The 15,069-nt window shown below is 32.6% G+C and overlaps 1 protein-coding gene across 1 annotated transcript; it reads right to left on the reverse strand.

The window, feature by feature from the left end:
• Positions 1-14,101: 14,101 nt before the first annotated feature.
• Positions 14,102-15,069, reverse strand: LOC108217516 (transcription factor MYB94). The gene is made up of 3 exons (XM_017390344.1): positions 14,946-15,069; positions 14,716-14,848; positions 14,102-14,441 (listed from the first exon to the last, which is right to left on the reverse strand). Exons 1-3 carry the CDS (start codon positions 15,067-15,069, stop codon positions 14,102-14,104), a joined length of 597 nt encoding a protein of 198 aa, XP_017245833.1.

The following is a 15,069-nucleotide window of genomic DNA, read 5'->3' on the forward strand; positions in this document are numbered from 1 at the left end:
ATTCTTTTCCCTCACTGTATCTGTATGCAAGAGAGATGTGAAAGTCTTTTCTTAGTAAGTTGGTATTTATAGTGATGGCACAGACCTTGGTAATAAATATTTACACCAAATACCCACTTGGAATACAAAGTCTGATGTATAAGAATTAAAGACTACAAAATCTGCATATTAATTTTATTGAAGTCAACTGTTATTATCCTTGGGCCCGGGCTATTTTTTCAACCAGCAAATCAATGTTAATTACATACACTTATCTGTACTTTTACTAAGGCCACCACATATTCATATTAATATCATTAAGATTTTTAGGATATTTTTGATAGATATGCATTAATTATATGTATATATTAAAAAATTAGAATTCATAAATGTATGTATGTATATATATATATATATATATATATATATATATATATTATATGATACTACTTAAATCAATAAAATATATAAATTCTTCTTCATATATTTCTTACTAATGGTCCACCACTTATTCTTATTAATATCTTTAAAATTTTTAGGATATTTTGGATAGATATGTATTAGTTATATGTATATCTTAAAAAATCAAATTTAATGTAAATTTTATATTTGATATAACTTAAGAATAAATAATATGTACAAATTCTTCCTAAATTATTTTAAAATACCTATTAAAATCAGATAATACTATTTAAAAAGGACATTGAAACTTTTATCATTTTTTTCAATCAATTAATCTTAAGTATAATTAATAAAATATGAAACATTAAAAAATTATAGGTTCTACTATATGGGATAATTTTTTGAATAAAAATCTTGGATTGAGAAATTTTTATTTAGGAAAAAAAATTCAAAATAAATTATACGATAAAAAATTTAAAATGCTCTTTTGAGTTTTATGGTATTCCCCTTGTCGCTTTTTAAATTGTGCAAATTTTGACTGAATTTAATATATATATATATATATAATATATATAATATATTTGAAAAATATTTAAAAATTATATTATTAAAAAGTGCATATATTCAATTTTAAAATCTCACTTCGAGTTTTTTTAAATAATGAAAGAATTGTTCATAATGTTTGGTCAAAAAATTGTCAAGATCATTGAAAATCAATAATGAAAAATTACAAAGGAACGGAGCAAAGGTAAAAAGATGTCTAAAAAGTTCAAAAAGAGTGTGTCATCTATTATGGGTTACTTCCTTAAAATATAATGGGTCCGGCACATTCATTTCACTAAGTGGTGTATTTAATTAGGATTTTAAAATATTGTTTCATTTATGATATTCATGATATCTAACTCGGATTTTTAATAAATGTATCAGAATCTTGGTAATTAATTAAAAATTTTAATTATGGCACAAAATCTGGTGGTATCTAACCAGAATTTTAAATTATGCCTAAAAATTTGATACTCCCTCCATCTCAACACAATTTAAGGTTCATTGACCGCATAGATACGTGACTTATTTTTAAAATTTTGTTTTTGCAAATTAAAATTAAAATATGAAATTTTCATTTATAAAAAAAAAATAAAAAAATAAATTTCGGAAGTAGACGGTCAATGCACCTAAAGTTAGGTGCCCAAAGTCAACGGGGACATCTAATTTGGGATGGAGATAGTAGTATTCAAATGATGATGATAATAAATTTTGTAGGATTGTTGACTATATATTAAGATATTTGAAATCTTCCTACAATCCATAAGATTTTGAATCATTATTCTTAAATTCTAAGAACTCTACAACATTTTAGTTAGAATATACATAAAAACAAAATCAATACATTTATTAAAATAATATACATTTAAATTAATTGTGATAATATTTTTTTGATAAAAATTAAATTTATATTTCTTTATTATATATTACCAGTTATGTAATAATCAAATAAATTTATCATCCTACAACTCCATAATTGTATCATTCTTAAATAAAATAAAAAGGTGTAAATAGGTATGTTCAAACTTGAATTTAAAAGTTTTTTAAAATATATATATCAATTAGAAATTAGAAATAAACAGAAATATATTCAAAAATATTCTAATTAGAATAAATTATTATCTTAAATAAAAATATTATTTTTGATATATATATATATATATATATATATATATATATATATTCATTTAACTAGAATTAATGGTGAACTGGTATCAAATTTTATATTCTCCATATTGTTCACAAGTTGAAATCAAAGTTAGATATAATTTAATCCATACAAACAATTCTAATAAAAATTAAAATATAAACAAATGCAGTCGCTAATCTCAACTTAGCCCTACCATCTTAATCTTATTATATATATAATTCACATATTCCGCCTACCCTAGAAAAATATGCCTCATAATTATAATAATGAGGTTAGACTCCCGTAGCTATTTTTAACCTAGCCAATATATATAATATAAGCCAATATATAATACATATACTCATACTTTTTACCAGCCCTAAAGGCCGATTGAAGTACATATACATAATTATCCAGGATGTAAGACAAGACTTTTGTTTGACATGTAAAACATGAAAACACTATTTTATAGGGTATGATCATTTTGTGATTTTGTGACTAGACTTATACATTCTCAACCCTCAAGTTGTTTTGAACGACATAAGCAAATGTACTATTTTTATAGACTCAACTCAAAAAGTTAATATGTACAAAAACACATTACATTTTATAATCACATTATAAAGACTCGATTACCTTTTATAGTTTTATGATGAGTAATACAGCTATGTTTGGTGATGTATGTAACTAATTAATTTTCTTGATTGTAGGATAAGTATGGATGCCATGGAATCACATCTAAAAGCATTTTGAACTTAATGTAATCATAATAAAAAGTTACATCTAAAAGTGTGTTGAGTTATTGATAAAATAATTTGAATCTCAAAAACGTTACATATATGGAAACAAATGAAGAATTGTATTATTTTGCGATAATTTGATTCATTAATGTTAAAAAGTTATTTTATTTAAAAAACACTAATTTAGTTACAAGAATTTTATATGTCCCCCTAAATATTAATCATAGTAAAAGATACATCTAGCCTATATTTACAAGCCCTTGATCTCCCCTATTGAATTTAATTTTAATGCATATATATATATATATATATATATATATATATATATATATATATATATATATATATATATATATATAGGGGGCTTCTCAGTGGGTAACTAATTTAATTGAGTAACTAAGTACCCTATATCTTAACCACTAGATTATATGGCAGCATACAACATAATAACCACCTGAGATGCACAGGAACATGCCCATTTCTCGCGCTCCTTTCTACGTGTCTCCCCTGATATCTGCCACTCATTGAATTCTTATGTATCTACATATCTGGATCATAAGAAAATATAATCATTTATTTTTTGTAATCTTGCTATCTAATGATATATACTTTTGTAAAAGAATTTATGCTATAGTTTTTTTTATTTAAATTTAGGAATTTGAAGGAAAAAAAAAATTATAACCTTTCTTTTCGCATTAACATAACATATAAAATATAAATTAACAATATGAAAGAATATAAAATAATTAAAGAAGGTATAAAACTACATAACATACATATACAAAAAAGTACATAATATAAAAATTACAAGACATGTACTCCCTCCGTCCCTATTTATCTGTTCACTTTGGAAGTAAAAATTTGTCCCTATTTATCTGTCCATTTATACTTTCAAAACTAATTTAATGATAGTTTTTCAAATATATCTCCATAATTTCAATTTTCAAGGCTTGACTTGTTTAAAACTTGGTTGAATTCATGTTTTCAAAACATAAAGTAGGGGTATTCCACCATTTTCAAGATAATAATTAGAGGTATTTAATGAAAAAGTTCATACAATCAATTATTCCTTGGTATGTGTTTTTTTTTCCAAAATGGACAGATAAAAAGGGACGGAGGGAGTATAAAAGACATAACACAAAATACAGAACATAAAAAAGTACCGAACTACAGAACTTTCATAAACTATACAATACAGAACTTACATAAACTACAGAACTTACACTATACAATACATAACTACAGAACTTACATAAACAGAAATTTGTTTAACAGAATATGTTTAGGTACTGTATTCTATACGTTAATACCAAAATTACATTTTCATTGTTCTGTATTTTTAAACTATATTAATATTTTATTTTCAATAATTACATATATATTACATTTTTTGTTTAGTGTTTTTATTTCCATGTAGAAAATACAAAACATAATTTTCTAATATTCTATTAACTATCTTAAATACAAAACACAGTGTTGATAGTTAATATTTTTCTTTTATATAATAATTTTTATATAAGTTTTGGTTCTTTAAGAAAATAACATAAATTATTATAATTTCTACATTAATGAGTACATAACATATCGAATGTAAAATTGATTTAATATAAAAAATTATAAAATAAAAATAACTACAAAACACATACAAAAATGATAAAAATATAAAAAAAAAATTACAAGAAAGAGAAAAAAATGAAATACAAATAAACATCGGTGAACATGTTATACAAAAAATATTTTAAAAAAAATACATAACACAAAAGAAAATAATTGAGAATATAGACAAAAATATAACATAATAAACGGAACACAAGAGAAAATTGCAAAACAAAATTACAGAACTTACATATAAAATACATAACACACAAAAAATTATATCATAATATTCTTGAATTAAATTCTAGCACATAAATTATTTTTTTAAAAAAACTTAATTAGATTGTAATGTTATATTTTATTATTATGTTTTATATACTTTTTGAGATTGAATATTAAAATTATTTGTGATTTGTACACGGCATTATATATTTTCTAAATAAAATAAAATAATTTATTTATATAATATTATTAGTTGCTCAGAAATTAAAAAATATTTTAAAATATAAATTCTTAAAATGTGGCATTCGAAAAGTAAAAAAAAACATATATAAAAACACAATTGATGGCCAGTGGGTTTCATGCGAAAGACGTGGGGTGTGGGGTGATAAACATCCTCTGCATTACACTTTGTTTAGTCTGTGCACTTGCAATCTACACCGCATGTTTGTTTATTAATCTAAAGAATGAAAATTAGTTACTCAGTTACCCGGATATATTGGTTCCTCGTTGAACCATCCCCTATATATATATATATATATATATATATATATAAGGATAGGATCAAATAAAAACTTTTTTAAGTTACAAACTTACAAACTTTTTTTTATTCTCCCATCCTGTTAATCCTTAGTTATATAAAGAATCGATGTTGAAAATTCTTGAAAAAACATCACAATTTTTCAAAAAAACGCATAAATAAATCGGACTTTCAACACATTTATAACTGGGGTTCAACATCGGGTGTTGAACACTAATTATCATTGTGTTGAATATATTATAAAGATGCTTAAACTATACCTCTGGGGTTTGGGTAGGGTCTAGAAACATAAATATTAGTTATATAATACGTTTAACTTAGTTTTTACGTTGAAAAATAGTTTATGTAATTCTCCAACACAAGTTTAGTCGATGTTCAACAAAATATATTAAAAAAACGTTGAACTCAAATTATATATGTATTGAACATATAAAGTTTGTAAGTTTGTAACAGAACCCACCCATATATATATATATATATGTGTGTATGTATGTATATGTTTGTCTCCTCTTTTGATGTCATAAAAATTCCTTTTGAAACAATTAAAACATATAGTGTTAATTTCTGCTCTATGCAAGCATAACGAAATTTGAACTATATCAAAGAAGGTGTCAAATTATAAGTCGTATGACATTTTTATACATAATTTGAAATAATATTACAATAATCATTATAAGAAAATTACTACAAATATGCAACATTTTCTAGAAATCTCTCTGTTGGTTGAAACTTGAAAGATATGAATAAAAATTGTGACATACTACTTAATAATATGACGTCCACATCTAGAAGAGATATACTTCATAAATAAACACAAATTCAAGATTTGTTTATTTGATTATAAATGAATGATCAATATTAGAGGTTTCAAAACAACTACAAAAATACATGATAGTTTAAATTGGTGAATGGACCCGAGACACATCAATGTTGTTCAACAGTTGAACCAGAGGCTCACAGACCCTCATCTGGTCTTGAGGAGGAGGCTAGCTGTTGAGAGTCAAAATAGGCTTGCCAGGTTCCTTGTTGAAGATGGAGCGGCCACTAAAACCAGGGTAGTTCGTGTCTATAGGGCTTTTGGAAGAGTAAGCGAGCTCTGGCACCTAGATATGGGTCTAGGGTGTTAGAAAATGGTAAGTTTAAGACTCGTTTTATATGGGTTCTTGATGGAATTACCTTAATCTAATTGTTGGAGGTTGTTCCTTGTAATGAGGACTTAAACTTTCATGTGTGGATCTAAGACATTTTCTTAGTGTAATCCATAAATAAATTGAGTTGAAGTTAGTAGCTTGAATTAATTAATTAAATAAATCCTGACTTATAATTTTATTTTGAGCGCTGAATGTACGTGCCCCAGGGTGCTGAATGTACGTGCCCCTGAGCGCTGAATTTACGTGCCCCAGGGTGCTGAATGTACGTGCCCCTGAGCGGTGAATGTACGTGCCCCTGAGTGCTGAATGTACGTGCCCCAGAGTGCTGAATGTACGTGCCCCTGACTGGTGAATGTACGTGCCCCTGAGTGGTGAATGTACTGAAGTATATTCAATTAAAATAAAATGCATTAAGTCAGAATATTTATTGTAATTAATGCCATATCTTCAGTTACGTTTTATTTTGTATTATATACAGAATCAAAACGTTTTTGTGAGGTATGGATATCAAAAATACAAAAACCCTAGCTGCTACTCTTCTCTATTTTCTCTCTACAATAATACATACAGAACAGATTGCATAGGTTTTCTAGGCGAACTGAGGTCAGGTCGCTGTTGATCAATTGCGTGTCTGTGAACGAGTTGATCTGAGCTGTTTTATCCTGGAGGCGAGATTGCTGCAACCCAACACGGCGTAAGTGGGGCAATTATCGTTTCAAGAACAGTCTAGGCTTTTCAAGGGCTAGGCGACTCAGCTGTGATTCTGATTTTGATCAGTATTTGATAAAGCTTTGCAAGCTAAGTGATTTCTGTCTTTTCTTGTCGATTTAAGGTACTGATTATATTTCTGTTTTGCCTTCGTGTATTGTTTCGTTATTTGGTGCCTTGCCTGTTCTTGTTAATTCCTGATATATAACTGCCTCATTGTTGCGCTTATAGTTTATTATTTCCAACAATCTTGAAACGATAATTCGTGTTATATAGTTATTAGCAAGATGGTTAACGAAACTGAAACTCCTGTGGCTCCTAGTTCTGGTTCTGGTGGTACTGCTGCCATTGATTGGGCTACGTACCGTTTCCCTCAGCCTATTGATTTATCGGGCATGCCTGATAAATTCAGTGGGGGGGCTTCTTTTTCTCGTTGGCAGAAAAAGATGAAGCTCTGGTTAACGGTTAAGGGCTTATGGCCAGTGGTGCAGTATGATTCTCCTGTTGTGGATCAAGAGAAGGCTGATTCTGCAAAGGTTTATGCTTTGTGGGCTGAAAAGGATGGGGTGGCTAGGGCTGCTATTTTGGCAGCGTTAGCGAACACTCTATTCGATGTATATTCATCGGATGCCTATACTGCTAAGCTTTTGTGGGAGAAGCTGGACCAAACCCACAATACTGATTCTCAAGGTCTTGAGAAGTATAGTGTGGCGAGGTTTCTTGATTTCAAGCTGGTAGATGGAAAATCCATGACGGAACAGGTGCATGAATTTGAGATGTTGGTGCATGCTTTGAAGGAGTCCGGAATGGACCTGCCTGAAAAGTTTCAGGTTATGTCCGTGATTGAAAAACTCCCAAAGTCTTGGGAAGAATTTGCTCTCTCCCTGAAAAGACAGAAAGGAGAGATCACTTGGACTAATCTGATGTTGGACATCTCTGTGCAGGAGCAGCACAAGTCCAAACAAGGACATGTGATGCCTGCTGAGCATGGGAGTAGTTCGAAGGTGAACGTAGTAACTGTAGGACAGAAAAGGAAATCTGTCACTAAGAAGGATAAACCTAAGAAGGACAAGAACCAGGCTAAGAAACCAAAGGCAAACAAGCCATGTTGGTCTTGTGGACAGGTTGGTCATTGGAGCAAGGACTGTCCCATGAAGAAAGCTAAGAAAGCTGGTGTGGTAGCTCAGGATAATACTGTGCTTGGAACCACGAGTGGGCCTGTGGCTAACATGGTTGTTGGTGAGGTTGTTGCCTCTGAAACCAATGACGGGTATGTTGCCTACAACCCTGAACTATTTTCCGCTTATCTGTCTCATGAATGGTTGATTGATACAGGAGCTAATGTGCATATTTGTGCTGATATTACTCTTTTTGTATCTTATCAACAGTGTCATGGAGTGACAGTGAGGATGGGGAATGCAAGTGCTGCTCAAGTGCTAGGAATTGGAAACGTGGACCTGAAGTTTGCTTCTGGGCGTATTCTGACCCTCACTAGAGTGCATCATGTTCCTTCTATTCATAGAAAGATTATAAGTGGAAGCTATTTAGTTAAAAATGGCTTTGAACTTTCTTTTAAATGTAATAAAGTTGTGATTACTCAGACTGGTACATTTGTTGGCAAGGGTTACTTGTCGGATGGTTTATTTTTGATAAATGTGGAACCCGTTTTGGGTGGTTTTATTAATGTTCCTTCTGTTAATTGTGTTGAATCATCTGATTTATGGCACTCACGACTTGGTCATTTAAATTTTGGTGCTCTAAAGAATATGATGAATTTAGAGTTGATTCCAAAGCATTCCATTGATAAGAAATCTAAGTGTCAAGTATGTGTGACTGCTAAACAAACAAAGAAACCTTTTCATAATGTTGTTAGGGATTCTGAATTGTTAGATTTAGTTCACACAGACATATGTGAATTCGGTGGTGTTTTGACTAAGGATCATTATAGATATTTCATTACCTTTATAGATGATTATAGTAGATATTGTTATGTTTATTTGCTTAAACATAAGGATGAAGCACTAGAAAAATTCATTATGTTTAAAAATGAAGCTGAAACACAAACGAGCAAAGTACTTAAACGTTTGAGATCTGATAGAGGTGGTGAGTATACAAGTAACTTGGTTAATGAATTTTGCGCAAGCAATGGTATAGTTCATGAGGTTACTCCACCATACACACCTGAGTCTAATGGGGTGGCAGAGCGAAAGAACAGAACTTTTAAAGATATGATTAACAGCATGTTAATTAATTCGGGGTTGCCTAAATACATGTGGGGAGAGGCTCTGAATACGGCTTGCCATATTCTGAATAGGGTCCCTTTGAAACACATGGATAAGACACCATATGAATTATGGAGAAAACGTAAAACTAGTTTGAATTATCTTCGTGTGTGGGGGTGCCTTGCAAAGGTACTTGTACCTGAACACAAGAGAAAGAAACTAGGGCCTAAGACTGTTGATTGTATCTTTTTGGGCTATCTAGAGACCACAACCGCTATGAGATTTTTAGTTATAAAATCTGACATAGATGGCATTGTGGCTAATACGATAGTTGAGTTTCGTGATGCAACGTTCTTTGAGGACGTGTTCCCTATGAAGACTGGTATACCTCAGGGTAATTCTGAGGATGATCCGACTCTCACATCGAGTTCTATTCCCGATCATGTGGAAAAGATGACAAATGTGGGGGCGAATCCTAGTAGTAGCTCTACTCCTAACGAAGTAGAGGAACCTAGAAGGAGTAAGCGTGCAAAGGTAGTCAAGGACTTTGGAAGTGACTTTCTCACTTACAATGTCGAGGATGAACCTTTAACTTTCCGTCAAGCCATGGACTCTTCGGAGTCAAGGCATTGGAAAGGCGCTGTAAAGAGTGAGATGGACTCTATTGTTTCTAATGGAACATGGGAGTTAGTCGATCTCCCTCCTGGGTGTTCTACTATAGGATGTAAGTGGGTCTTCAAGAGGAAGTTGAACCCGGATGGCTCAATAGATAAATACAAGGCGAGGCTAGTTGCTAAGGGTTTTAGGCAAAGAGAAGGTATAGACTATTTTGATACATACTCTCCTGTTGCTAGAATGACAACCATCCGAATGCTTATAGCATTGGCTTCTGTGCATGGTCTTATCGTCCATCAAATGGATGTAAAGACTGCTTTTCTTCATGGTGACCTTGAAGAAGAGATTTACATGGATCAGCCTGAAGGATTTATTGCTTCCGGTAACGAGAGGAAAGTATGTAAACTAGTCAAGTCCATCTATGGCCTTAAACAAGCACCTATCGACTGGCATAAAAAGTTTGATGAAACTGTTTTAGCATTCGAATTTTTAGTTAATGAAAGTGATAAGTGCGTCTACTATAAGGTTAGAGGAAATGAATGTGTGATTGTATGCCTATATGTTGATGATATTTTGTTGTTTGGAACCAATATTGCGATTATTAACGAGACAAAGAGTTTCTTGAAAAGGCACTTTGAGATGAAGGATATGGGTGAGGCTAGTATGATTCTTGGGATCAAGTTAACACTGTCAACTGATGGAATAACCTTGTCACAGTCTCATTATATAGAGAAATCTATACTTGAGAAGTATGGTTATTCAAATTGTAGAATCGCAAGTACACCCTATGATCCTAAAGTGGCCCTTGTCAAGAATAGTTCAGGTGTACCTGTGTCTCAGTTAAGGTATTCTCAGATTATTGGTAGTTTGCAATATCTTGCTAATGTGACTAGACCAGATATTTCTTATTCTGTGTCTAAGTTAGCTAGATATACAAGCTGTCCGAACAAGACTCATTGGGAGGCTCTGGATAGAGTACTTAGATATCTCAAGGGAACTATTTCTCTTGGCTTGCATTACCGGAGATTTCCTGGGGTACTCGAGGGGTACAGTGATGCAAGTTGGATAGCTAAAAAATCCGGTTCCAATGGAGTGACTGGATATGTGTTTACCCTAGCGGGTGGAGCTGTGTCCTGGAAGTCTTCTAGACAGACTTTGATTACTCGGTCTACTTTTGAGGCTGAGTTGTGTGCATTGGATGCCACGGGGACGGAGGCTGAATGGTTACATGGACTGATGTCAATGTTACCTGTAGTAAGCAAACCGCTTCCTGCCATTTCTGTTCATTGTGATAGCCGTACAACTATTGACAAGATCAGAAGTGTAAAGTATAACGCTAAGACAAAGAGACACATCCAAGTTAGACTTAAGTCTATAAGGGGTCTTGTTTCTGATAGGGTTATAGCTATAGAGTTCATTGGAACTCAGGATAATATAGCTGACCCGTTGACTAAGGGGCTTGAGCATGCTGTAGTCCTTAAGTCGAGGTTGGGGATGGGACTGGTAACCCATCATGGTTCATCTACAGCGGGAACCCAATACACCTGAGAGGAGATCCCTCAAAGTGTATTCAATGTGGTAATAACAAGTTGTAAGGATGGATCGGTAGTACCTTTACTACATATAACTAGATACTTGTGTATCTGTGTCTATCCCCTGGAAAACCTTAAAAGGTACTGTTACTGCATGTATAGCAAGAGTTTTAAAACTCTGAATGGGGTCAAGTCATTTGACGAGATGTTAGCAGTACATCTTTGGAGATGCCCAGCTAAGCGAATGTAATTGTGTGGTCGCAATTAGAGGAATGGGTTATTCCTTGAAACATTCGTCGAACAGGATCGAGACACGACCATTAACGTCTCAAAGCCGTAGATCTGTACCATAGCCTTTGACTTGTCGTCGTCTATGGAGTGTGGTTACACCAAACGGATAAAGATTCAAGGTGAAATATTCCATCTATATCCGGTAGCCATCGAAGTAGAGGACTTAGGAGGGTTCAAACCCGGAAGGGTACCTACTCTGAAAAACAATTCATGATAAAATCTGATATGCATTTCTGTATGGATTAGTGGGGGATTGTTAGAAAATGGTAAGTTTAAGACTCGTTTTATATGGGTTCTTGATGGAATTACCTTAATCTAATTGTTGGAGGTTGTTCCTTGTAATGAGGACTTAAACTTTCATGTGTGGATCTAAGACATTTTCTTAGTGTAATCCATAAATAAATTGAGTTGAAGTTAGTAGCTTGAATTAATTAATTAAATAAATCCTGACTTATAATTTTATTTTGAGCGCTGAATGTACGTGCCCCAGGGTGCTGAATGTACGTGCCCCTGAGCGCTGAATTTACGTGCCCCAGGGTGCTGAATGTACGTGCCCCTGAGCGGTGAATGTGCGTGCCCCTGAGTGCTGAATGTACGTGCCCCAGAGTGCTGAATGTACGTGCCCCTGACTGGTGAATGTACGTGCCCCTGAGTGGTGAATGTACTGAAGTATATTCAATTAAAATAAAATGCATTAAGTCAGAATATTTATTGTAATTAATGCCATATCTTCAGTTACGTTTTATTTTGTATTATATACAGAATCAAAACGTTTTTGTGAGGTATGGATATCAAAAATACAAAAACCCTAGCTGCTACTCTTCTCTATTTTCTCTCTACAATAATACATACAGAACAGATTGCATAAGTTTTCTAGGCGAACTGAGGTCAGGTCGCTGTTGATCAATTGCGTGTCTGTGAACGAGTTGATCTGAGCTGTTTTATCCTGGAGGCGAGATTGCTGCAACCCAACACAGCGTAAGTGGGGCAATTATCGTTTCAAGAACAGTCTAGGCTTTTCAAGGGCTAGGCGACTCAGCTGTGATTCTGATTTTGATCAGTATTTGATAAAGCTTTGCAAGCTAAGTGATTTCTGTCTTTTCTTGTCGATTTAAGGTACTGATTATATTTCTGTTTTGCCTTCGTGTATTGTTTCGTTATTTGGTGCCTTGCCTGTTCTTGTTAATTCCTGATATATAACTGCCTCATTGTTGCGCTTATAGTTTATTATTTCCAACATAGGGTTTATCGGTGGCAACTTCATGGTGATCGACGAGGATGAATACCTTGCACAGCAGCAGCAGCAAGAGGAGTGGATGGTAGATGTGGCGGATGGCGAGGGAAATGAAGATGAAGAGCCTGGAGGGGAGGCAGCAGCTCTTTTGGACATCGATTGATCAAGTCGTCTACCATCTGCCAGCTACTATCCCTTCCCCCCTCCCTCTTTCAGTTATTTAAGTATTTATTTATCGTTGTTTTAAGATGTTTTTCAAACTTTTGGATTCTGAATTGTTATTTTGGATGCTGGATGTTGATTGGGCGTAGTCCCTGTGGTTGGGGTGGTTGATCCCCATTCGTTTTTTTATTGATAATTGCTTATCCAAAAAAAATAACTAACTTGTTTCATCACTTTTTGGAAAAAAATTGGGCATCTCTTTAGAACCTCTAGCATTTCTCTAAAAGAATTCAATTCTAACCTTTGAATCAGTCCAACAAGGTGGACACATAAGTTTTGTTGGTAAAAAATATTATATATATATATATATATATATAAATAATATAGTCTGACAAATTATTTATGTATTATTTTTATTTTTCAGTCTTCTTTTTATTTTTAGTTATGTAGATGAAACATAATTTTTGTAAGCAAACTCTTAAAAAAATTGTGTGAGTTTTGTAAGCTTTTCATACTAGTAATTTTTTAATGAGAGGTATTATGACAAGATTTTTGACTCCTTTCAAACTTAAGTATGAACTTGAAATTGAGAATTTTTTAATGAGTTCATCAATGACGACGGTATGATGTGAACTTGTTAAAGTTCTTTTTTTTTTTTTTTTGTGAAATAAACTCGATAAAGTTAATTTCATAATCATTTTAAGCACAACATCCAATATTGGTTTTAACAATACAATAGTTTTGATTTGTTTACATGATTTTACATATTCATTAATATTTTTCAATAACAAATTAAACACCATATTTCATCAAAAATAAGAACACCACTTCAATGTTTAGTTCGTTACACTGACCAAAAAATAATATGAAATCCAAGGCTAATAAAAATTTCAAAAAAATCCGCACAACCACCAACAAAAACTTGAAACTAAAACTTCAAACGGAAAGAAAGAAAACTTAGCAAATGACCAGGTAACTAGGACCCAAATCCACAGATCAAAATGATGAGTAATATAATATGAGCCGAAAGAGATCGTCTAATCATGATCCAAAGGAGTAAAGATGCTGGGCTGGTAGGCAGAACCCTCATGTTCTCGTGCAAAACTAGGATTCTGAGCAGTGGGCAGGTATGGTCCAAAACTAGGAGCCCGAGCAATGAAAGGGTAGTCAAAATCCTCACGTTCTCGTGCAAAACTAGGAGCCGGGAAGGGAGGAGCCTGATAAACAGGAGCAACAACTGGATTCTCAATTGGATTCTCTATTGGTTCATCAACATGACCATTAACTATATCCACCTTCTTCTTAAGATGGTTATGCCAATAGTTTTTAACACCATAGGCAGTCCTACCCGGCAGCTGTGCAGCTATATTTACCCATCTGCATATGCAACCCAATTAATTTATTATTTTCAATTTCATTAAAATGGAACATACATTTAAGCCAAGAAAAACATTGAAATCAAAATCTGTAACTATTATTATCATATATTGCAATATTTTTAAAAAAATTACAGACCTTAAAAACCTTTTTAAGATCGTATATAATATTTTAATTAGCGATTTTGAGATTTTATATTAAAAACACATAGATCGGTATATTCTTCTTTTGATTGTTGGTTTAAAAAACAATAGAAACGAGCTGTCGGCAATACCCGTGTGGCCCAAACCGAGCATAATAATGGATAATTATTTGCTCTTCATGATGAGTAAATTTTCCTCTTTTAATGTCAGGATTAAGATGATTCATCCATCTGAGTCTACAACTAATTCCACTCCTTTCCAATCCTGTTAAATCATACAAAAATTTGTTCAAAACTTAAATATAACCAAATAAATATTAAACATGACATATAAATTACTTAAAAGAATTGTACACATATACCAGTATTTCGAGGGACAAGGTTCCAGTTGCTTGCACCATGCTCGTGAACGTAAGACGCCAACATGAAGTCTTCTCCTGGAGTCCAGCGGCCTTTCATTGCATCAGGTACAGGTGGCCTAACCAT

The sequence above is a fragment of the Daucus carota genome, chromosome 4 (genome assembly GCF_001625215.2).
Source record: "Daucus carota subsp. sativus chromosome 4, DH1 v3.0, whole genome shotgun sequence".
Classification (NCBI taxonomy): Eukaryota; Viridiplantae; Streptophyta; class Magnoliopsida; order Apiales; family Apiaceae; genus Daucus; species Daucus carota.

What these genes read in the sequence shown, in the direction of transcription:
- LOC108217516 (XM_017390344.1), bottom strand. Translation starts at nt 15,069, where the DNA reads ATGGTTAGGCCACCTGTACCTGATGCAATGAAAGGCCGCTGGACTCCA. An exon ending in CCTTGTCCCTCGAAATACTG is followed by an intron (nt 14,849 to 14,945) that starts GTATATGTGTAC and finishes ATGATTTAACAG; the next exon opens with GATTGGAAAGGAGTGGAATT. An exon ending in GCTCGGTTTGGGCCACACGG is followed by an intron (nt 14,442 to 14,715) that starts GTATTGCCGACA and finishes TTGCATATGCAG; the next exon opens with ATGGGTAAATATAGCTGCAC.